Here is a 25,488-nt window from a genome sequence, read left to right as displayed (position 1 = left end):
TAGCTACATTTGTTTAGGAAAGGAAGGGAAAGATGGAATAAGGGAGTAAGTAAGCTTAGCAAAGCTTGGCATCCTTGTCTGTGTTCCAGAAGTATTTGACTGGCATTCAGTGCAATCCAGCCAATGCTCAGCACTTTAGATTGATAAATCCCACTTGTATAACTTATTTTAAGCAATTGCTGCTGTCAGGACCAACTTTAGGTGAACTGGTGTCCTAGGCAAAAGGGTCCACTGCACCCCTCAACTGCACATTGCCACAGCACACACACACACACACACACACACACACACACACACACACACACACACACACACACACACACACACACACACACACACACACACACACACACACACACACACACACACACACACACACACACACACACACACACACACACACACACACACACACACACACACACACACACACACACACACACGCACACACAAACATATGTCATCTAGTGCCCCAGTCCACACCTCCTACACCACCTACATTACTTTTTTCTCACATTTTATGTTGCTCTTCAGTTTATTTCATATATTCATTTATCCATTTGACACATCGCAACTAGGTAGGACTGCACTGTGATAACTGTGAAGGAAATAACTGTGTTAACCTGGACGTCAGAGAGCCTTTAAGCCCCAGTAGCAATGAGAGTTTTAGATGTTCTGAGATACATTTCAGAATTACATTTGTTTCATCCAATGATGGCCTGAACAAGGATCCTGATTAAGGAAAGAAATTCAGTGTTACTTTTCGCCTTTGATTTTTCCTGCATCCTTTCAACACACCCTAGCTGATCAGGACAGTGCTATAATAACTTGAACAAAATAACTCAATTAAACTAGGGGTCTGGGAGCCACCAGGACCCCAAAAGCCATGAATGCCCCTTTTGGTATGTACCTAACCAGGAATATCCAACAACTGGACTGTCCACAGAGGTTCCTCACTAAAAGAATACAGGGCATAAATAATATGTCCTATGCAGGCCACCTCAAGGTCCTATATTCTGGTATCCTGTATTCTGTCTCCTACAGGCTTTTGAGGGGAGATCTATGCCTGGCATATTGGGCATTGTCAGACCCCACTCTGATGGAACGCCTCCATATCCACAAAACAAACAGTACCAGAATTCCCCCTTCTAAAGACTTAAACCTTGTCTGTGATATAAATAGGACCTGCTTGAGAGATAAGTATGTATCCCAGAGACTCCCCTGTCTATGGTACAGGCTCCCCATCCATGTGAAACAGAGTTCCTCCCTAATCCAATTCAAGTGCAACTTGGACAATTGGATGGGAAATTGGAAATTCATCCCTGGTTTAGCACCTATGTCTCTGATGCAAACTGGTAACCTGTAAATGGTTCATCTCCCAGGCCGATGCTTACACTTATCAAGGGTATCAGAACTTGTCAAAGATTTGGGATGCATGGCTAGGCTTAAAAAGGCCCATGTGGTCTTTAGCCTAGTAAACACCTATGAACCTATGAAGGTTCTTTATACTGTGAGCTGCATTTTGGAGTTTTTTTAAGCAACATTTATCATCCAATGCTTGCCTGAACAAAAGTTATGATTAAGGAAAGGAACTCAGTATTAGTCATAATCTTTGCTTTCTCCTACATCCTTTCAACAGACCCCAGCTGATCAAGACTAGACTGTAATAACTGTAGTTAAAAATAACTGCATCAAGCCATGGTCCTGGGGCCAATAGATTACCAGAAGCCATTTATTTACTTTAAGAGAATACAAATATCCCTGCCACAGCAGCAAGTGCTGCGCCCTAGGTGACCACCTAGTTGGTCTATGCGTAAGGCCGGCCATGACTGCAGTTTCCTGTCTTTATCTGTGCATTTCACTGATACATTTACTGAAAAAGTGCTTTTTGTATCACTGCTGCTGCTGCTGTTAAACTGTTTGCCTTGAAATCACCTTCTGTAAAGGATTCCTAGCTAGCTGTTTAAGTTGCTTGTAGTAGCGTTGCACTTGTGAAATGCTTTTTACTGTGGTTTTATATTATGAAATCTGGGATTAGTCATTTTATGGCAAGACGTTTTTGCCTGGTCTATCTAATTTGGGAAACACACAAAATGTCTCAAAGTGTAGTTGTTTTATTGGCCAGATGGCTCAGTAGTTGGTCTTCTGTTTTTTCAGTGCTGGTGTAAATGCAGCATATTTGGACATAGCTGCTCACCATGCACGAGCAGTCAGCAACGCCCTATACAGAAGTAAATTTTCCCTGCAGAACTGTCCATAAAACTGTATTCCATAAAGCAGTAAGCATAGACCAAAAACCTTGAGAGCCAACAAGCTTAGTGTAGCTAGTTTGTAGGTTGAGTGGCAGTACCATTACATTTAATAGAACTGAATATTTTACAGCCTAGTCTGCCCAATAAAGCACCTTAAATAGCCTTCTGTAAGCCCCAGTGTGCCAGACCCTTGTAGCTCACCAATTAAAAGACCAGATAACATGAATTTCTAGTTTCTTATTTTCTCTGCAGTTAGCTTGGTGGATATGGGTATTGTGAGACAATGTAGCAATTGTCTCATATTTACTGACAACCACTTAATCCTTAAAGTAACAGATACAGTATGCAAGAGGTGTACATACACAATGTCACTGGAGGCTAAACTCATGCATACAAGCACACATCAGGTTGTCATAACTACACATGCAACACCCACCACAAATGGCACACAACACACACACAGACCAACTTATGCTGAGGAACTTAAATGCAATCTTCTAAACAACAAGGATATCCTAGAGAGCCTATTGGCAAAGCACGTCCTCAGCAAACCAGAAAGCACTCAACAAAAGAGAATACTTAACACTTTGCATAAAGCCACACTCAGTGGAACCCCAAATACAAACCCCATAATGACTGGGGGTTGGTATAATGGTTAAGGTGTTTGAGTCACAGGTAAAAGGTACAATGTTTTATTCTCACCTTTGGGAGGAAAATTGGCTAGGCTTAGTTGAATGTCAGGATGGCCAATTGGTCTAAAGCGCCAGATTTAAGGGTTAAACTCCTTCTATGGCTCATTAAGGGTGTGCAATATTTGTCAGCATGGAAGGAGATGGTCAACAGACCATGCTGCTTTGCCAGGGATGGTCTGCACCTCTCCCCTCTAGGCTTTCAGATATTAGCTAAAATGTTGTCTTCCCCCATAGTGCCTTTTTTAGGCAATGCCAAACTGAAAGTACTTCCGATATAGCAAATCAAAACCAAGTAAATCTAAAGGTACAGGGTATTACTGCTCAGTGCTAGGAGTCTAAACAAAACACTCCACACCTAGAAAATGCTGCTGTCTGTGCTGTCACTGAGACATGGTGTAAAGCCATGGAGAGCACACCAACAGTGCAAGGTTATAATGCCTTTTACACATTTAGACCAGCTACTACACAGACAGGGACTAAATGTGGAGGTATCTCAACTTACATCAAAAATAAATACACCTCAAGGCTAGTCAAACAGGACAATGCACTTGAGCTTCCCCATGTTCAAATCACCACAGGAAAAATCAAATACCACTTCCTTGCAAGCTATGGGTTCCCCTCTATGACCCAGGAAACTCATACCATGTATTTAAACTTAGTGGAAACACTCATCATCCAACCTAATACCATATTCATGGGCAACTTTAACTAACCAACTATTAACTGGGAATCCTATACAACACCAAATGTACTGGCACAGAGATTCCTGGATTTTGTAAACACAAAATCTCTGGACCAGATTGTCAATATACCAACCAGGGGTGCAACCAAATTAGATCTGGCCCTCACTAATATGGGAGAGTGCTGCACACCCTCTAATGTAATGTCTTCCCTGGTAAAGTCAGACCACAAAATGGTCTCCTTTGAAATAAAATTATAATCTGGACCCCCAGCTAAACCTAGAATATTCAGGAAATACTTTAAGGCTAACTTCCTGCTATTAAGTGATAACCTGGCAATATGTCAAGCCCCCATAAACCCTGAGAACACTGCTGCCTATGCAGAAATGCTCACAGAAATCCTATACCAGCATGTTAATAGCTGCATAGAGGCAGCTGTGCCCACCAGAAAGAAGTACAGAACTAACTCAAAAAACAAGTCACCCTAGTAGAATCACAAAATCAATAGGCTGTATAACAGAAGGAAGAAAATCATGGCAAAAATCGGGAGGTATAGCACCCATCAGAATAAAAAACACTCTCATCAAATTAAACAAATAACTCAGAGGACAAATAAAGTCTACCAAAGCCAAATTTGAGGTAACTTTGGCCTCCAAGGTCAAGGACAACCACCAGGTATTTTAGCTATGTCAGCAACCTCAAAGACAATACACAATTGTGTGCAGAGCTCATCATAAATAGAACCACCTATAATGAGCCAGAAGATATAGCAAACCTCATGGCTGATAAATTCATCTTCAGCTTTACCTCTCTCTCTCCCCCTCAACCTTACCTCAGAAAATACCATCACATATAACTTCCCCTGCTATCACCGGGGAACAGGTCCTTAATGCTTTCTCTAAGGCCAAGAACACTGCATCAATGAGCCCAGACAATATCCAAGGATGCCTTCTAACTAGCCTGAAACATGACCTATCAGGGCCTCTGGAACAACTATTTAACTGTAGCCTCCAATCAGGTTTCATGCCTAATGAATGAAGAACAGCAACAGTCATCCCTCTGCACAAAGGTGGGCTATCTACAGACCCTGGAAACTACAGATCCATAAGTCCCACTAGTCTTATATGCAAAACCATGGAAAGAATTATCATGGAAATGATCAACAGTGAACCTCCAAACATTGGCTCCAACCAAGTTTAGTTTTGTCAAGGGCAGGTCATGCGCACTCAACCTGGTGGACTTCTTTGAGAAGGTCAACAAAGCAACAGGTGAGGGCAGAATGCCTCACACTACCTACCTTGACCTGGCCAAGGCATTCGACACAATACCCCACTCAGGCATTGTTGACAAACTCAAGAGGTTATGTGCAAACTCATATGTCACCCAGTGGATAGCCACCTGGCACAGACAGGAACCAGGAAGCTAGAATTTGGGAGTCTACCACTGCAAAGAGGCCAATCACAAGTGGAGTCCCTCAGGGATCGATCCTTGGACCGCTTCTTTTTGGCATTTACTTCTCTGAAGTCAAGACCAATATTAATGATCTCTGGCTGACTAAATTTGCAGATGATTGCAAATTAGGAGCTGTCATTGAATCCCACACTGGCATACATGTTCTCCAGGATGGGTGGATACAGACAAATAACTGGTGTCAGAGCCATGGACTAAAACTAAATGCCAAGAAATGCATAATAGTATCCTCCAGGAAGTGATCCATCCCTGGTAACTATCATATTGACAACACACTCCTTAGAGTTGATCCAGTAGTTGGGAACTAAAGTACACACATAGACTGTAATCTAGCCTTTGACTATCATGTGTCTACAGTAACGAGGAAATAATTCTATGTTGTGCAACTTATAAACAAAGGTATGGCATCTAGGTCCAAGGAAGTCATTGCTCCACTGTATTTGACATTCATCAAACCTGTTACTGAGTACAATACCCCCTTTGGTATGTACCTAACTAGGCATATCCAACAAATAGAATGTCCACAGAGGTTCCTCACTAAAAGAATACATTGTCAAATGAATACTTTGCAAAATGTACTATACTGCTTCAAGGCCCTATTCCTGTATTCTGTCTTCTACAGGCTGTTGAGGAGAGATCTATTCCTGACATACAGGGCATTGTCAGACCCCACTCTGATGGACCTCCTGCATATCCACAAAACAAACAGCACCCAAATTACCCATTCTAAAGTCTTAAACCTTGCCTGTGATATAAACAGAACTTGCTGTAGAGACAGGTATGTATCCCAGAGACTATCCCATCACGGGAACAGGCTCCCCAACCATCTGAAGCAGAGTTCTTCCCTAAGAAAATTCAAGTGCAACTTGGACAATTGGATGGCAACAAGAAATACATCCCTGGTTTGGCATCTGTGTCTGTAATGGACAGAGGCACCTGTAAATGGTTCATCTCCTATAATCCTGCTTGTAATTGTTTCATCTTCAAAGTCCCTGCTTACACTTATTAAGGGTATCAGAACTTGTCAGAGATTTGGGATGTGTGGCTAGGCTTAAAAAAGGCCCTTGTGATCATTAGCCTAGTAAACACCTATGAACCTATGACCCTATGAACCTAAAAGGAATGCAAACACACTTCCCAGGACTCTAGTTATAGGGGACTCCATTGTAAGATATACTGATGCCTGTCTAATCAGGCTGAACAAGTAGAGGATAATGGTTAGTTGTCAGGATCTGCCAAATTACACATGTACTGAAGTCATTACACCACAGGTACCAGTATGATTCCATCATAGTCCATGTAGGTGTAAATGACCTGAGATGCACTTCCCTAGATTACATGAAGATAGACATTACTGAGGTCTTGAACTATATATTACAGGCTGGTATGAGCCTAGCTTTGAGCAGCATATTACCTTCACTCAGGATAATGCCACAATATGAACAAAAGATGATTTATTTTAACAAATGGCTGAGTTTCTAGTGTCATTGGAAGAGAATCCAATGCTTGTCACTATGGGAGGATATGGTTGACAGACCACATTGTTTTGCTAGGGATGGCCTGTGCCTGTCCTCTCTAGTCTTTCAAATACTGGCTAAACTTTATCTACCCCCATAGAGCCTTTTTAGGCAATGATAATGACAAACCTACTGACATAGCAAAATCAACTCAGCTGAATCTCAAGGTGTTACTGCTCAATGCTAGGAGACTAAACAAAAAGCTACCCTTCCTCCCTCCAAGCCCACCTTGAGAATATAAATATCTGCACAGTTACTGAGACATGGTTTAAAGCCTCTGACAGTACCCTGGCAGTGCAAGGTTCCAATGTCTTTTACACTTTTAGACCAGTAGCTGCACAGACAGGGCTAAAAGTGGAGGTGTCTCAATATACATTAATAACAAGCATACCTCTAAGTTGGTTAAACAGAACGACATGCTGAAATTTCTTCACATGCATATCATCATAGATAAAATCCTGTAACATATCCTAGCTAGGTATGAGTCACCCTTCATGTCCCAAGAAACTCAAAGAGTATATGTAAACCTACTGGAGACACTTACCATCCAACTGAAACCACTACTCATGGGGGACATTAATTACCACTCTATAAAAGGAAATCTTACACAGCCTCACATCTGTAGGCACAGAGATTCCTGGACTTTCTGAATAAAAACACCCTTGACTTTTTAGTGCATACTCCCACTAGAGGCTTCTGCATTCTGGACCTCATATTCCCAAATATGGGAGAATGCTGTTTTCCTAGCATATCATATTCATTTTAGTAAGGTATGACCATAAAGTTATCTCCTTTGAAATCAAAATCAAGTCAGTAACCCAGTAAACCCAGTAACAGTTAGGAACTATTAAAAGGCAAATTACCTTTTATTAAGCAATAGTTTGCCAAAATGCAATGCCCCTACAAACCCAGAGAACACAGCAGCCTATGCAGAATTATTCACAGAGGCTCTGTATAACCATGTCAATGGCTGCATAGAGGCTGCTGTGCCTACTAAAAGTAAGCCCAAAACTAACTCCAAAAACAAACTGCCCTGGTGGCATCTCAAATTACAGGATACACAGCAAAAGAAAATAAATCTTGGCTAAAATCAGGAAGTGTAACTCTCATTAAGATAAGAACTCTCTTATCAAACAAAACAGGTAACTAAGGGGGCTAAATAAGTCCAATAATGCCAATTTCAAAGATAAAATAGGCTCCCAGGCAAAAGACAACCATAAAGCCTTCTTCAGCTATGCCAGAAACCTCACACACAGCACACAGCAGTGTGCCGAATTGGTGGTTAATGGTGCCACATTCACTGAACCGGGCGATATAGTGAGTCTGTTGGCTGACAAATTCAGTTCCAACTCTACCCCATCACTGCTCACCCCCAACCACCCCCACAAGAAATACTGTCAGACATAATCCTTCCAACTATTAATAGAGAACATGTCCTGACTGCACTTGCTAAGACCAAGAATACAGCCTCAATGAGCCCTAATAATATCCCAGGTTACCTCCTGAACAGTCTAAACTATGACTTATCAGGGCCACTGGAGAACTGGAGACACTATTTAACTATCGTCTCAAAATAGGCCTTGTGCCATGAGAATGGATGACAGCAACAGTCATCCCCCTTCATAAGGGCAGACCTTCAACAGATCCTGGAAACTACAGACCAATTAACCTGACTAGCCTTACTTGCAAAACCATGGAAATAATTAACATGATTGTGTGTGTGTGTGATTAACATGATAGTGATCAACAAAGCCATAGGAGACTTTGGACACTGGAGCCATTCCACTATGACTTTGTCAAAGGAGAGACATGCTGCTGAACCTGGTGGAATTCTTTGAATTAGGCATAACCCCCTACACAATGCACTGGATATCCAGCTGACTCATGGACAGGACCAAGGAGGTTAGGATTGGTGAGACCACCTCATCAAAGAGGCTGGTCACCAGTGGAGCCCCTTAGGGCTCCATGCTGGGCCCACTACCTCTTTGGCATCTACTTCTTATAAGTCAAAACCAATGTCATAGGCCTCTGACTGACCAAGTTCAGAGATGACTGCAAACTAGCAACAGTCATAGAATCCACCAGGATGCAAACACCCTACAAGAACGTCTAACACAAACAAGCAACTGGTGCCAAATCCACAGGTTAAATCTTGATGCCAAGAAATGCATTGTAGTACCCTTTCAGAAGTTGGCTACACCAGGAAATTACATCAACGATAAAACATCCCTAAAAGTTGACTCACTAGTCGGGCAGCTGGGAACTCACATAGGTATTAAACCTACATGTGTCCATGGTAGTAACAAAATCTTTCCATGTTATAATCCAGGGGATAGCATCTAGGTCCAGCAAAGTCATCATACCACTGTACTTGGTCCTCATCAGACCTATCATAGAGTATAATGTCCCTTTCAGTATATACCTGACCAGACACATGCAGTAAATAGAACATTCCTAATGGTTCCTTACAAAAAAATACATGGTATAAACACAATGTCCTACATGGATTGCCTCAAAGCTCTAGCCCTATACTCAATCTCCTACAGACTACTGAGAGGTGAGCTATTCCTGGCTTACAAGGCATCTTTGGACCCTGTTTTGATGATCCTTTTTCACATCAGCAAAACAAACAGTATGAAAATTACTAGATCCATAGATCTAAATTTTCCTAGTTATATAAATAGGACATGCTGAAGAGACAGTTATGTATCTCCAAGAATTCCCATTCTCTTTAATAGGCTCCCCATCAATGTAAAGCAAACTCCCTCCCCAACCTTATTTAAGCATAACTTGGACCATTGGATGAGAAATCGGAAATTCACCCCTGTCTGGTACCTATGTGTCTGATGGACAGAACAGCCAGTAAATCATGTCATAACCAAAAATCACCCCTTATATAAATGTCTAAAACATAAAACTTGTGGGTCACATTTGGGTTGCACAGCTAGTCTTATAAAACCTTAGTGGTCTTTAGCCTAGTATTAACCTATGAGCCTATGAATCTATAAAGTACCCATAAAGACAATAAAACAAAAAAAAACTGGAATGCAGAAGTGTGATATAAACAGAAAGAAAAGAAGATATGTAAGTGAAAACATTTAAAACTACTTACATGCATTTATCCATAATGCTTGGAAAAGGAATGATATTGTAATGTTTGTAGATTTTATGGAGAATATGACGTAAAGAAGATAAATGTTTTAAGGTGGAAAAAAAGAACTGAAGTGGTGGTGGGACAGGGATATAAGTTTTGAGAACAGAAACATGAGTTAAGAAAAGAATGTGATTGATATTAGTTTAGATTGGAGACTTTCTGTTATTTTTGAGTATACTAGACTATAGAGAAAATTATTTAATAACTGCACAGCTGATTCAGTGGTGTCTATATTCCAAAAGGACTATGCAAAATCATGTACTTTTTTTATAAAAAGTTCATCTTATAGAACTATTAGGAAAATGGAATGTACATCTGTAAGCTGGTAACTCATATTATGGAAGTAATTAATTATATATTTATGATTAAGTCATGGCTGAAAGCTGCCTAAAGATGTTATATAAGTATATGCAGATATGTTCAAGTCCTATTAGGGCTAACTACAGCCTAGTATTAGTATCTTTGAAGGATATGGATTTATGTACCATTATTTTACAGTGGACTTTGTTAAATAAAAGGTTATGTGGTATACGGTAAGGGCAGAGGGCCAGCTGTTAACAATTATTCTCTAATGCTGAGTAATGGTATCAGGACTGTTTTATCCACATTATAGTCATGATGAAGTAAGTGGGTGACATATTGTTACAAAGGAAAGTTAGTAATAATGAGAACTACGTAAAACTGTAGATGAGATGGAGAAATAAGAGGCTATGAACTATGAATGGAATATATTGCATAACAGTTGGTAAAATTACATGATTGTGTGTGTGTATAAAATATTTAATAATTTTGGTATTTAGACCATCAGATTAAATCAGTATATTAAGATGGTGGTCAAAATACTCATATGCTATGTGCTGTTTGTTTAAATATTGAAGTATGTAATTAGTATGGAGTAATGCGCAGTCATATATGCTTGAGAGAATGCATGAGTTAACAACTAAGGAAGTTAGTAGAAAAACTCAGATTAAGAGCAAAAACACTGGATAAAATAGTGCTCTACAGATTAAAATATAGAATAATTGCATAACATAGAAATAGTCTAAATGAGATTGTATAATGACTGCTTACTGTAAATCTGACAATTAAGAAGGAATGATGGGGCTGCCATTATCAAAACAGACAATTTAATATAGATAAGGGTATGTAGCACATTGCAGAAGGGAAAAACAATCAGCTATGGAGTCTCAAGCAATAGAATAATTTAATAACAGAAGAGGGAAAAGACAGAAAATAGAAGGGTTCAACAAATGTTTGAATGAGCACATGGAGAAAGAATGTGGAAGAAACTATATTGTTTCCTTGTGTTTTTTTTTTTTTATGTGTGAGAATCCTTTTCTCTTCTCAACTTGTGTACAAAAACATAGCTCCAAGGTATTCTGATTGACTCAGGAAATTTGAACATAAAATTCATTATTTTATGTAAAATACATGGGGAGTGAAATATATTGTTATAACTATAATGATTATTACAGTTTCTGGCTGCCATCTGTTGATGCAGTTTCTGAAATGGCTTGTACTTACTTCAGAATGGCAGAGGCCCTATAATCTTTACAAAGTATTAATTTTATCTTTTTATCGGGTCTATGTTATGTAATTGAACTGCTAGATGTTTGAACACTAGAAGTTAGAAAGGGGAAGTTCAAAAGTTGAAAATGTCGAAGCCACGGAAATCTGAATACTTTCTCAGGGAAAGAATTTGGTTGGCTGTTTCTGCAGCTTGGACATTTTCTCCACTGTGGTGCAAAAGTTACGGAATGGGGTAAAGGTAAGTGTGTGATTGTGACAGATGTTGGGGTTAGGGTGCGGGAAGGTAAGTGTGCGATAGTGACGGACTTTAGGGTTAGGGTGTGGGTAAGGTAAGTGTGCGATAGTGAAGGACTTTAGGGTTAGGGTGCATGTAAGGTAAGTGTGCGATGGTGACGGACTTTAGGGTTAGGGTGCGGGTAAGATAAGTGTGTGATAGTGAATGACTTTAGGGTTAGGGTGTAGGTAAGGTAAGTGTGCGATAGTGACGGAATTTAGGGTTAGGGTGCAGGTAAGGTAAGTCTGCGATAGTGACGGACCTTAGGGTTTGGGTTAAGGTTAGTGCATAGATAGTTGTGTATGTAAGGTTTAGTGTAGGTACATATGGTTTTTGGTGTGCCTGTGTTGTGTGTGTGTTTTTCGGAACAGCGAATGTTTTCCCTGGGAAAAAATTTGCTGTTGTGAGGTTTCGATGTTATCACATTTAGAACTTCCAAGTTCGAACTTATGGTGTTCAAAATTTTACAAGTTTGATTATGTGACATAGACCCTTTTTATCACAATGCATCATTGGAGGAAGGAAAGTATACAGTCTGAACATTATCAAATTCTCATGTATTCTTTTGTTGTATCTCAGCTGCAAAAATAAGCTGATGTGCTTAAGACTGTGTTGCATTTTTATCATTTTTCATTAAACGTTTTCATGTTGTACTGTTAAATTTGACATTAAACATTTTGTTATTGCATACATGATATGCCTTTATATTGTGCTGTTAGATTAGAAATTAAGCGTTTTGTTATTTCTTTCAAAAACATCTTAAAGTTATTGCAGCAAAACATATTTAAGAATATATTTGACAGCCACCATTGTTTCTTCACAGGTAGGCTTGATTTCAGACTCTGGCAACAGGAAACCATATCTGCCTGTGTCTCGAAGTTCAAATACAAAGGAGTATTTGATACCCTCCTCATAAGCCCAGTCAAGTGAAGCTCCAGCAGCAGGGTCTACAAGAAAAAGAAGTGACAGAATGAGTTACAGCAGCTATAAAATGAATGCATATAAATTAATATTGTGCAATGCTTTGGCCAGTTTGCAATAACATTTTATTTTTGACCCATACTAAATACTATACTACACCATGCCTGGAGTTTAGTCATTTTTATCAAATCAGAAGTTGGATTCTCCAAGTCTGGCAGTCTGTTAAAACTATAAAATCCAAAATACACATACCCAGGAACATATAACTTAATATAACTCCTGGCTCTGATGTTCACTTATGCACCTCTCAGTTACAGATTGAACTGGAGCAAAGTTATAAAAGTACATCAGACGGATACTGCGGACTCATCTTAGCCCGCTAAAGATGGAATTTCTCAGTGGTGATGTGATCATACCGCTCAACCTCTTTGTGCAAAAATTTTGGACAAACCCTGACAGAATGGGGGGACAAAGGCCCAAAAATAGAGACAAATTTTAAATATTGCTCTTAGACACTTGCTTGCATAACGGGATTTGTCTTAGCATGCATTTTTCTAAAGGATATGAACTCTGAAACACAAATGTATATCATTATTTAATTACTTCAGTCGAGAGATCATTCCAGTGATTTGACAGAAAATCACAAATTTTACGAGGAACAGACCAAAAATATAAGGCAAAAATCTGGACATTCTGCAAAAATCGGGACAGTTAAGAGTACAGGTTACTTCCAGGCAAAATGCCACTGTAATGAAATAAAGTGCTCTGTGTTGCCATATTCAACAAATAACCATTCCTAGTATAGTAGTTCTGCTGAAATCCCAAATCCACAGTTAGTATAAGTGTTTTAAACTGGAACTAATTAGATTGCATAAAAGGATATATCCCAATAATGGGATCATTTCATTCAACTTTGATATTCAAAAGTTCACATTACAATTTTTCACAGACAGAGTTTTGATACTTATCTGAGAACAATATGTTATGGCTGACTGCCTGATGTTTCATTACCTCTTGCAGAGGCTGGGCACAGGTTGAGGTAATAGAATGAATGTATTATGCTGAGTATGCAGTTGAAGCCAGTAAAAGTACAGAGAGCCTAAAAACTACACATGGTTCAGTAAGGTATAATGTGGGCCTACAAAGAGGTGATCAAGAAGAATTTTTATATTAATGTGGCAAGTCTGAGAAATAAACCATGGAGAGTTTTAGGTTATACCACAAAAATAATAGAAGACAGATGATAATGTGCATTTTGCATACAGTTTTACCATGAGAGGTAGATTCAGTGGTTTTATAAAGATGGAAAGAAAGTTATAGGTAGATAAGAGGACATTGCTTTCTGATTTCTAATGAAAAGTATTTCAATGACTTGTATGAGTTTTGAATGAAGAAAGAATAATAAAAGAAGTTGAACTGTAACTACTTTAGCAAGGTCTGGTGTAGAAATCCAGTTGTGGGAAGAATTATGTGAAATAATAAAATTATTTTTGTCACTATTACCACTGAGATTTGAAATTAATTCAGAAAATAAGAAATGTGTGTCACTGTAGTAAAAGACATACTCTACAGTCTAATTAAGAAATAACCTGGACCCTGATAAAACCAAGGAAAATCTTATATGAAAACCTTCAAAAAATATTTTAGTAGTAAAACCTAAGTGGAAAAGTACAAAGATTCACGTTGATTCATATGCAAGGTATCTTAAACAATATGTGTCTGAGTATGTTATTAAATTAGGAGACCTGATCTAGAAATATAATTATGGAAATATATTACAGCAAATGTTAAGAGATAAGATTGTGCATGGAATAAATAGTAATGTTATTCAAAGAAAGATGTAGTCCAGGACAAATGTAAGATCTTAAAATATATTTAAAACTGTTTAAGCAGTAGAGGCATCTAATTAAAATCCACATGATTTTTAGGTAGGACAACTACAGTGACATATGACAGTGAACACAAGCAGATGTTTGAAGAATAGAAAAGTGTTATTAAAGCTTACCGGGCTCTATAGCAATAGCTGGTAAACCCCTAAACTACACCCCTGATCTTCACTACCCCTGAAGGCCTACCCAGCCACCACAATCTGTTCCATCCTTAAATCCATACCACACTCTACTTCATGAACATTTAGCTGTACATGAAACCTAACTTGACAACTGGCTCTAATGTCCCACTTCCTAGAAAATAAAATGCAGTTAATGACAAGGCAGCATCCCCCATGGGATGATGTGGGATGTTATACCAGTCGAGGGGGAGTGGCAGTGAAGTCCAGGAGTACTAAATGTTTAAGCTGATGGGAGGAATATTATTAGTCTTGCTAAAGTATTGCCAAAAAAGGAAAGCTGGAGAGTACCCATCTGAACCAAGATTGCACATGCACGTTTATTGACAGTTGATGGTGAGACAATCCACAACTAAACTGCTAGGACAAGGGCATTGTTGATTCCAGCACTGATTCCCATAAAGTTGTAACACGGTAAAGAAAACTATGAGGAAATCACAAGGAAGAGCATTATCTCTTCTTGAATGCATTTTAATTGGATGTGTTGTTCATTTGTTGACTAGATGGGAGCTGGAAGAAGCGACTGTTTTCCACTGTGACTGAAAATCTGAAGCAAAAACAACACAGGATCTAGACAGTTTGATTTACTAATGACATACCTGAGGAGAACAGAAGTAGTTTATCACATGGCATGTTGACCAATATTAAATAAAAAACACACACAAAATAGGTTAGATTACTTGCCAAAATAATTTAAAAAAATGGAAAAATGCAGAAGAAAAGAACTATCTTACATTGTTGTATTTGCAGGAAATGCTTCTTAAGTTTGTAGTTTTACATAAGCTCCATCACTGGAACATCCCCCTAACTTCACTAATTATTTCTTCTTATGGTACATCCTCCATCCTCTTATCCTACTTGCAAACCTAAATGACTTGAAGAGGTACAATGGTTGCTTAGTAGAACAATCACAGGGTTAGAAAGCTGAAATATTTAAAAGGGCTTTATGAAAGCTGGCAGCTGGCACAGAGGGTTACAGCTGTGAGTTTAAGTTCTTTTGGTATGGTGTTCAATTCCCTCAGTCCTCATTTGCCTATTGTGTGACATTAAGGAAGTCACTTCACCAGCCAGTGCTTGGGGACAACAGGGAATATAGGCTAGGCCCGTCAATGTCTCATGAACTGCAACCCTATTACCAGTCTAGAAATGTCATTATTATAAACTATTAAAATTATCTCTGCCTGGTCTTTCAGACAGTGTTTGATTTGGCTCTTTTTAAAGCCTGTAAACACCAGTTGGAAGAATGTAATAATAAAAACAAATAGCAACATTAAAAAAATGACAGGTACATTAAACAACATTTCCAAGATTATGGAATAAGCTATACATTACTATCTGAAACCAATCATTCATTTATTTCAAAAAGTATACAGAAAGTCAAAAACATCAACATTGAGTCAAGGCATTCAACTTCTTGAAGGCTATTAGGAAAGCTTGACACCTGAACCTATGAACCTATAAATTGCATTTAAACAAGGGTGATATTATAAACTGAATCAAACAGTTACGTATTTTAGAGAACTATTAAACAAGCCAGGAAACAAATATTAAACTTTTTTCTCACTTGGGTTTTTAACTTGTTATGGAAAAGAACTATAACCAGCAAAGATGTAAATGTAAAATTTCCAATTTAGTAATCAGTAAAATCTTGATGTGGTCCCATAGCAAACAGGATAAAGCCCTTCCTGCATCACATATAAACAGTGCTTGACTAGAGGCATAGGTAGTCAAGGAGCCATGCAGAGGAGAATGGGAGTGAGTAGCCAACATTGGCTCACTCATCCTAGGTGGAGGGAAGCAGCCTTGGTTCATTGCAATAGCAGCATTAAAAACATGGTGAGCTCTGAGCTTCAAGAGTATAGCATTTGGTCAGGAGGTTGCAAACGTGTACAAGAAGAGCTTCATCTCCTGAAGGCAGTACTTGTGGAGCTTGCAATGGTGCCACAGGGTGGTAGTAGTCACAGCACACTCATCAGCTGTAGTAGGATGCTGTACCTGCATTCTTGATCTCCTCAACAGCAGTGGACATGGGTCAGCTTGGGGTCTACTACACATTCTTACATACTAGTAGCTCACAGCATACATACTCACTCTTACCTGCTCATAGCCTTCCCCACACCTGACCCTATACAACTGTCAAGCCTTACCATAACCTAAAGTTTAACCCTAAAATTCCCACCCAGTACCCAACAGAGTCCTTGCTCCCTTTTCATTAATCTCCACCCCCCCAATCCTTAAGTCTCCAAACTCACTCTAAACTTTAAACTCCAAACCCCCTCCCTAAAACATAATTCCTCAATACCTCCTTAAGCCCCAAACCCGTTTCCCCTCCCTAAACCAAAACTCCCCCTCCCTAAACCTAAAACCCCTTTCTGATCCCTAAAACTAAAACCCTTTTTTGGATTCCTAAACCTAAACCCTCTCCCTTTCCCTCCCCACAGCTACTTGCCCACACTCATATTTCAGTTTGAGCTTGAGTAGCAGCCTGCAATGCACTTGAGTCCCTTGCTTTGAGACACTAGATTCCAAGTACTTGGGACTCAAGGGCCAGTACTGTTCCTATCAGGTCCAACCCAGGTGAGGCTATGGTGGGCCTGGTAGACCCTGATGAATGAGCAGAAGAAAGGAGCTGGTGGTAGCTGATTGTCAGCTGTGAGGAGGGAAAAAAAAAACAAAATGTTAATGAAATAAAGGAAGGAAGATTATAGAGGGATAGGGAGTTTGGGGAACTTTTGGGCGGAGCTATAGGTCAGTGGAAAGAAGAGGCAAGGTGAGTTTTCCCAATCTGGATTGAGGTGTATGTGAATCTCTTGACCCTGCCTACTTTAGGGGGTTGGGTGAAGAGGTGGTTGAAATCTAAGTATGTGCATGCAGAAAAGTGCACACTTCTGTGATGCCATTGCATGTCACCACCACTAGGAAGAAAGGCATATGGTAGTCTCTGTCATAGTCTTTGGAATATAAGACAACAACTTAACAAATAATAAAAATTGGAGGTGTATGATTTCTTCCCAAATAATTTTCTAAATGAAACCTGAAGAGATTCAATAGCTAAACATAAAACAATAGTGTTCTGAACCCAAACCATAGCTCTGTGTTTTCATTCATTATGACTCATACTTTGTTTACTCTCCATTGCCACAAGCCAGCAAAGGGTTTTCATTTAGACTGTATCATGTACTACCAAACAAATAGGCACCTTAGCAAATAATGCAAGGATGTTCCCCAGAGCTCAATTAAGATTAATTAAATCAGAGACTTTTGGCTCACTAATCTAGAGAGAGCAGGCATGGCTTAAATGTTCTATGGATCTATTCCTCAGAAAATATTCTGAGAGAAATAAATGGGTGTTACATTTTCATCAAAATGTGATCTATGTGATATAGTTCCTGGATTTAATGCCAGTGATGGAACCCAGGGTAATGTAGTTGCAATGAGGTCATGATCCATTACCAATCCCTGTTATTACTGCTCTATGGTATGTACAAACAGCAGTGGTGGCAGGCATTCCTACAGACAAATGATGCAGCCATCAGCTGACTTCAGTCTTATCCTGAATAAATAAAAGCAATGAGTCAGGAGTTAAAAGCAGACTTCCACATGCTGCCAGAAAAAATACCAAGTATGATACAGAAAGAACATTTAGACATAAATTCAATTTCCAAGCCAGATACAAGGAAAGAGTGACTAAAAATGCTAGACTTTTAAACTATTTGCATCTAGTTTGTGTCAGGCTATTGTGAGCCAATCTCTCACATCAAAAGTAGATGATAATTATAAAACAGTTATGTATAGGAATAAGAAAAAACTAGTAAGAGATTATAATGAATATTCCAATAATATGGCATATGCTTTATCAAAATCCTTTAAGGAGCATACTCACAGTAGATATATTAAACAGTGGCCAGCTAGAACAGAAACAGCTGTACATCATTCTCCACCTCCGGTACCGAAACATCACACAGAGATGGGTTTAGATGAATTTCCTCCATTATTAGAGAGAACCAAAAGAGTAGTAAATAGATCCCCTACAGATTTTCTTACAATTATTTCTTCACGCAATCTCCACCATTTTCATGGGGACTCAACTTGGAATGGGTTAAGTTCAGGGAAAAAGAAATTTATAGGGAGACAAAAACAAGGCACAACTCTCAGAAAAAACAAAGGAACAACAATATTCCAACGGTGAATCCTTTTATAATGGTGTTATGTTAAATTTTAATGGTTTTAATATTTTCATCTACAGCTCACTTGAAATTTAAAATTACAGAGAGCTACTTTTTTTGTTTAGAAAAGGATTTACGTTTATACCCTGTAAACATATGGATATCAAGTATACTTTACTCAAACTTAAACTATTTATTAGAAAGTTGAACTTCACAGTGGATTTTAAAGAGGGACAAGAAACAGTAGTTGACACTAACCCTCAGTGGAAGAAATATAGTACTTTCAATCTCCCACTAAACCCATTAATGGCATTATTTGAAAAAAGCTGTGAAACAGATATATATGAGCTTGAGAAATCCCTGCACTTTTACTGAAACAGTTTGAACAAACAAGAGAAACATATTTTTCAAACTTCAGCAACAGATGCCAGTATAAGAGTCATGAAGCCAGACAAGGGTGGGGGAATAATTCTTACGGACAAAGTAGATTATTCCAACAAGATTTTTCACTTACTACAGCAGGAAGACAAATATGAAATTGTGTGCAAAAATGAAATTCACATAGCAGACAGGAAAATAGCCTTTTTTGGAGGATTGTTTATTAGAAGGAACAATTTCACCAGTTCAACACAACTTCCTGTGTATGAAAAATCCCATTATACCAGCAGATTTTGACATACCCAAGACTCACAAAAACGTAATGAATCCACCCTTTAGATGGGTTGTAGCTGCCCAAGTTCAAAAACTTACCTGCTAGCTGTATTTGTGGAGCAAACCTTAAAAGAATTTTTATAATCCACTTATTACATTCTAAAGGATTCATGGCACTTCCTCCCCAAGGTTTTTATTGTGACGGTGTCATGTTTCTCTCAGTTGATGTTATGGATCTGTTTGGTTGCATGCCATATTCAGTTGGACTTAATTTTTTTCCAGTCAGCCCTGCTAGAACTAACAGATTTAGACAATAGGCTGATTAAACTCCTGTTAGAGTTAATAGAATTGATATTAAACAAAAAAATTATTTTGTTTTGAAGGAGAGTACTATAAACAACTTAAAGGAGTGGCTATGGGTGTGGCCTGTGCCCCGATTTATGCAAACTTAGTAATGTATAGCCGGGAACAAAATATGTCTTGAACTCATCCTTTAATGCTAACTGGAAATTTTATTCCAGGTACCTGGATGATATGTTCATTTTTAGGACAGCCCCCCCGAATAGATTAAGGATTTCAACACATATTTAAACAATACAACATTATTCTTAAAGGTCACACACCAAATTTGTTCTAAAAATGCCAATTACTTGGATGTGATGATCAAAAAGAGCACAAACGCAAAAAATTTGACATGACGGTATTCAGGAAAACCAACTTTTTCAAACTTATACTTGATTTTCACAGCAGCCATCCAATTTATATTAACAAAAACTTGTTTAAAGGGCAGTTAGTGAGAGTAGCAAGGATGTGTTCCAATATAGATTTGTTTAGAGCAGAATTCAACACTATCTACAATTTGTTTTTGAAGAGAGGGTACCCTGTTTCATTACTGAACACCATAGCAAAATAAGTCCTGAGTGCTTGGAGCATGAAATATTACCCTTTAGTAAGTGCAGAAGAAACTAGTATGATCAATTTTAACAAAAATAGAGTACATAACACCACAAAAAACATCACACAGATATTATTAATTGAATATAATGACCAAAAAGAATTTGTGAAGAATATTATTAAAAACAATTGGAGTATTTTTAAGATAAATGAAGACATTTTTAACAAAGTTTGTGAAAAAAAAAATGTATGTATGAAACGGGAAGAAATATCAAAAAATTCTTGAACACACAACAACCTTTTAATCAGAATAATAATTATGGAACAAGAAAATGTGGCTCCTGTAATCAATGTAGTTACATGCTAGAAACACCGCAGATATTTTTAGAATGTTATAGGAACATTAAGATTTGTTTGGTTATTGGTAACTGTTGGATGAAGGGTGTGATTTATCTTGTGACCTGTACAAAATATCCTGCTTTTTATGTAAGCAAAACGGAACGTGCCCTTCTCAAAAGAATATATGAACATAATTATGACATTAGAATTAAAAATGCAAATAATGCACTGTATAAACATTGTTTGATCTGTATTAATGGAAACAAGGACTTATTTAGTATCTTAAAAATAGTCCCTATTGACAAGAGGGGAGGCAATTGGGAAAATCTCATTGAATACAGAGAATTAAAATGGCAGTTGAAATTAAATGCCATTAATTTCCCAGGTCTTAATGAACATACCTCTATCACACCAGCTTTAAAACTTAAGAACACTAAATTATAAGAATTTTTTTAAACAAATCTTTCTTTCCATTTTAACACCATTATAGAATTCTATAATATCTTTAGTGACTCAATTAGTTTGATGATTTTAACAGTTTTTAAACATCTGTAGAGTTGGTATTTGTAAACATATTTTGTCTAGATGCTTTTATTTTATAACAAGTTTATATTATTGTTTATGGATCTATGATTATGTTTGCTTTTTATTCAATAAGGCTGCTGTTCTATTGCTTTGGACTGATTTTTTATTCAAATGTATTATTAGTTTTTAGGTTTTACATATTGTTGAGATTTGCTGTTAATATTTCAGTTACTGTTTTAGATAGTTTCCATGACAACTTCATAGTGATTGGGCCAATTACAACATGTGATTTATTCTTGATGGCATATTTAAACAGTCAATTTCACTATGACAGCTAGATTCTGATGAAGTCCTGATTTAAATAGGATGAAAGTGCTTAACCAAATACTTTTATTTTGAACTGATCGTTGTTCAATCTTTGTAACTGGATGCTTTTTATGTTGGTTCTTTAATAAATTGTGATTGGTGTTAGTACACATGGATAGTTCATTTGACTTCTATCACCAGCTGTTTTTTTAACAGTTCACTACATGATCAAATTTTTCTTTGGTCACATCAAGGATTCCGAAAAAAAAAACCAGGGGGTTCATCCAAGGTGGACTTTGTCAAACCCAAAGGAGAAAAATGCCTTGATTATCAAACAATAACCAAAACAAATCATGTACTGCTATAGTCCACAAGAAAGTATACCAAATCACAAAAGTAAACCAGCTGAAGCTTTAATATACAAAAGAATGTTAAGTGCTTTCATCCCACACAAACTAAGGGCTTCATCAGAGACTGAGATAAGCTGTGCATGGAGCATTTTGTTCAGGCCCTTTCCACTTGTTACACTTGATATCATAAGTGAGATGATACGAGCAAGTGTTAGGCTGTTTTCTTTGGGGGTGGCTTCTTTTTCTCAGATCGGGATTTCTAGTGATTATAAGCTGTTTAAATACATTTGTTCCTTTTTTTAAAAAAAGTTAGAAATGTTAATGAATTAAATTTCATTGTTTAGCACTTTATTCTAGAAGGACTGCAGGAATCCACTGTTTTACTAGCTTTTGTTTTCTTTAGATCTTACTGTTTACACTTCAGGAGTCTAAATACTTTTGCTGTTTATTCTGGTTGTGAAATTTGTGACTAAAATATATATCTTTGTAATTTATTCTGGCTGTCAGGTTAGTGCCCTAGTATGGTCTATTGGTTCTTTGTCTTTTTTATGCTAGTTGCTCCATTTTTGTTTTGGTTATTTAGAAATGTTTTCATGCTTGCATTTAAAATGTGGCCCCTCCCAACAATGCTGATGCTGCACTGGGGATGGAGTTGGAAAGTTTCAGGTTGGTGTACAAGGCAAACCACAAGGACCTTTTTTAATGGCAAGGCCAAACCTCCATATTTTTATTATTTCCAAATCCATATTTTATAAAATTTTTGTGCAAGAAGAGTGTGACTGTTTAGCCCTTTCACAGTATTCTTTTGTTTTGGTGGTGTGTTAAGTTGGCTTTGTTCTGTTAAGTCTGATGGAATGTGTTCCACTATATGAAGCATTCATTTCTTCTTACAGTACTTACCACAAGTGTGAGCAGTTTATTATCTTGAGTATTGTAGTAAAGTTTAGGATTTCTCATTCTACTTTTCACTACCTTCCTTACCCAGTGCCTGTGCTTCAGCTCACTGCAGATAATCAAATATTTAAAGTTAGTGTTAATAATGTGGAAGATTCTAGCAAACCATAATAAGAAGTGTTATAGGATCATATCATCACAAGAACTAAAAGGCAAGTGGGTCTGAAGATAGTGTGCGTCTTGACAAATACCACCTTCATGGTGCAGCCCCCCCTTTCAGGAGGTAAAAACATGTCAGGTCAGGGATGAACTTGCAAGTACCAATCCAGTATTCAGGATTAATCTGGAAGGATGCCAGGATTCTACTCTGCTTAACATGTACTGACAAGATGTTCCAACGATGGGACCACCACCACTGGGTAATGAATCTGTCGCTCCAATGTGTTTTATTTATTCGTTGGTGGAGGTTCATATCTTTGCTGTAGGTGTTAAAGTTGCCATTTTTCTTCTGAAGTTATGAGAACTCCATTAGAGTGGAGTTCTTAATGGCACAGAACATCAGGCATATACTGCCACACAGGAGTCTATAAGAGACATAGGAATAGGGCTTCTAGTCTGCCTTAGTAGCTAAGTATTTCCAAGATAATAATCTTTTACATCAGGCACCATTAAGACCTTTTTAGCTACATAATATGTCTGGCTAGGTACAGCCCTAAAGGGGTATTATACCCAATAACTGACACAATTAGAGTGATGTAGGGGGCAACCTTTGACATGGATGATATACTTTTGGAAATCAGTTGTGCTAGACAGAAGAATTTTTTAACTGCTGTTGCAAAATGGTGTCCATGGTAAAGGAACTTTTGAGCTGGATGCTGAGATCCCTAACTACTGCACTCATGTGAAGAGGGATACTGGCTATATTGTAAGCTGTAGATGAGGAGTGTTTCCCACAGGTGACAATGATGCATTTTCTGGCATTTAGTTTGTACCCCACCTCTTTATTAGTTTGAAACAGTTATGTGTAAGTGGAGGAAATGGATAATGATACCCACCTTGCAGTCATCTGTGAATTTGGTTAGCCATTAATCGGGGTGTGTGGCATGGAGGTTAGTAAAGTATGTACTAAAAATAAGGGGTGCCAGTACTGAGCTCATCGGTACTCCAATGTTTACTTTATGAAGTGGCACCTACCACCTTAATTTTGGAGTCTGACCTTTAGCCATTTTGCAGTCCACCTTATCATGTAAGGGTGTACCATTTGTTCTTTCACCTTGTTTATAATGCCAGCATGAGGCACAGTGTTGAAGGCTTGACCAGATCCAGATGTGCTATATGGACTAAGTGACCATTGCTCACTGTCTCTCTAACCTTTTCAAAGACATTTACCAAGTTGACTAGACATGTCAGATATGATACATTCCTTGGCCTTGCAAATTAGGGTAATTAGAATGATGGGCCTGTAGTTCTCATGGTCTATGTTATGGCTCCCTTTAAACCAGGCAGCCACTATAGCTGTTTTCCAAACTTCTTGTATATACCTTGTGGCTAGGCTTAGGTTAAAGAAGTATAGGAAGGGTTCAGCAAGGGTATGTCTGGTTCTATTCATTAGGGATCCAGGAAAATTGCCAGGTCCCATGGAAGTAGTGTTTTTGCATTTTAGAGTACAGCCAGGACATGTTTCATGATGATCTTAGGGAGTGAGTGGAGCTCAGAGTTATGTGAAATTTCAATAACTGTTTCTGAAGTAAAATTAGCACTAAATCTGTTTGCCAAGTATGTTAGCTATTTCTATAGGGTTAGAGTGGGTAATGCTGTTTTGGATTAGTTCCTCACATTGCAAGGTGATACTTCTCAGTTTCCTAATGTAAGTAAAGAAGGACTTGCAGTTATATTTGACTTCTGATGGCAGTTTCAGTTCATGTTTAGCTTTGGTCTTCCTGATGGTCAGTTTTAGATCCTTGCTGATCTTTTTAATTAACTTATTTATTTATTTATTTTATTTATTTATTTCCAGTTTGATGACCGGGGAAGTCCACTGGACCCACAGAGCCTGTTTTCAGTGGAGGCCCGGGGAGAAAAGCTCCACAATATAAAATACAGTTAAAGATACAGAAATGTATAGTAAAAACAGTTTCAAATAAAAATACATATCGAAGTGAAAGAAAAAAATATTTCAAATCTTTACATAGAACAAAATATCATGTGGATTTCAAATACACATACATTTCAAAGTGAAAGAGAACATTATTTACAATATTTACATGGAACAAAATATCATGTGGATTAGCAGTTATTAAGAATGAACCATGCTTATATGAAGCCTAGCTGCACAAGAGGTAAGAGAGCTAGGTTGGGAGAATGCAGTTGTATTTCCATTTAGAAGAGCGATAGGAGTGAAGCTGAGTTTTAAAGTTGTCTGTGTTCTGCATTGTCCTTAGGCAGGAGGGGAGAGAATTCCATGTTTTAGCTAAGGAAAAAGAGAGGAGAAGTGCACAGTAATTAAGTTTTGGTGTTCAGATCTGAGAGTTCTATTTGGCATGTATAGGGGTAGGATGTTAGTGAGTGTGGGGCATTTGTTGAGGTTGAATATTAGCCTGTAAGCTGTAGTAAGTTAGAGGTAGTCCAGATAGTCATGGAGTTCTAACCAATTTAGAGAATGGAGGGCAATACATCTTTCTCTAGAATTTAGCGTGTTCCTAAACAGTAGCCACAACAAGCTTAACCTACTAGCTGCTGAGTACTCCACTTCTCTTCCGAGCACTATCAAAGTCCGCACGCATACCCTTTTATGCTCGGATTCCT

The 25,488-nt window shown here is 38.1% G+C and overlaps 1 protein-coding gene across 1 annotated transcript in view; it reads right to left on the bottom strand.

The window, feature by feature from the left end:
* Positions 1-11,917: 11,917 nt before the first annotated feature.
* LOC122792897 (carboxypeptidase B-like) overlaps positions 11,918-25,488 on the bottom strand; it is a 531,601-nt gene continuing 518,030 nt past the window's right edge. Inside the window, exon 12 of the mRNA XM_044060455.1 lies at positions 11,918-12,516. Coding sequence (XP_043916390.1) covers positions 12,335-12,516 — 182 coding nt within the window. The 3' untranslated portion in view covers positions 11,918-12,334. The remainder of the gene's footprint in view (positions 12,517-25,488) is intronic.

The sequence above is a fragment of the Protopterus annectens genome, chromosome 2.part0, assembly GCF_019279795.1.
Source record: "Protopterus annectens isolate FY-2018-M chromosome 2.part0, PAN1.0, whole genome shotgun sequence".
In the NCBI taxonomy this organism is placed as follows: domain Eukaryota; kingdom Metazoa; phylum Chordata; order Ceratodontiformes; family Protopteridae; genus Protopterus; species Protopterus annectens.
The sequence above is the reverse complement of the archived record's forward strand: the minus strand, read 5'-3'. Positions and strand labels throughout refer to the sequence as shown.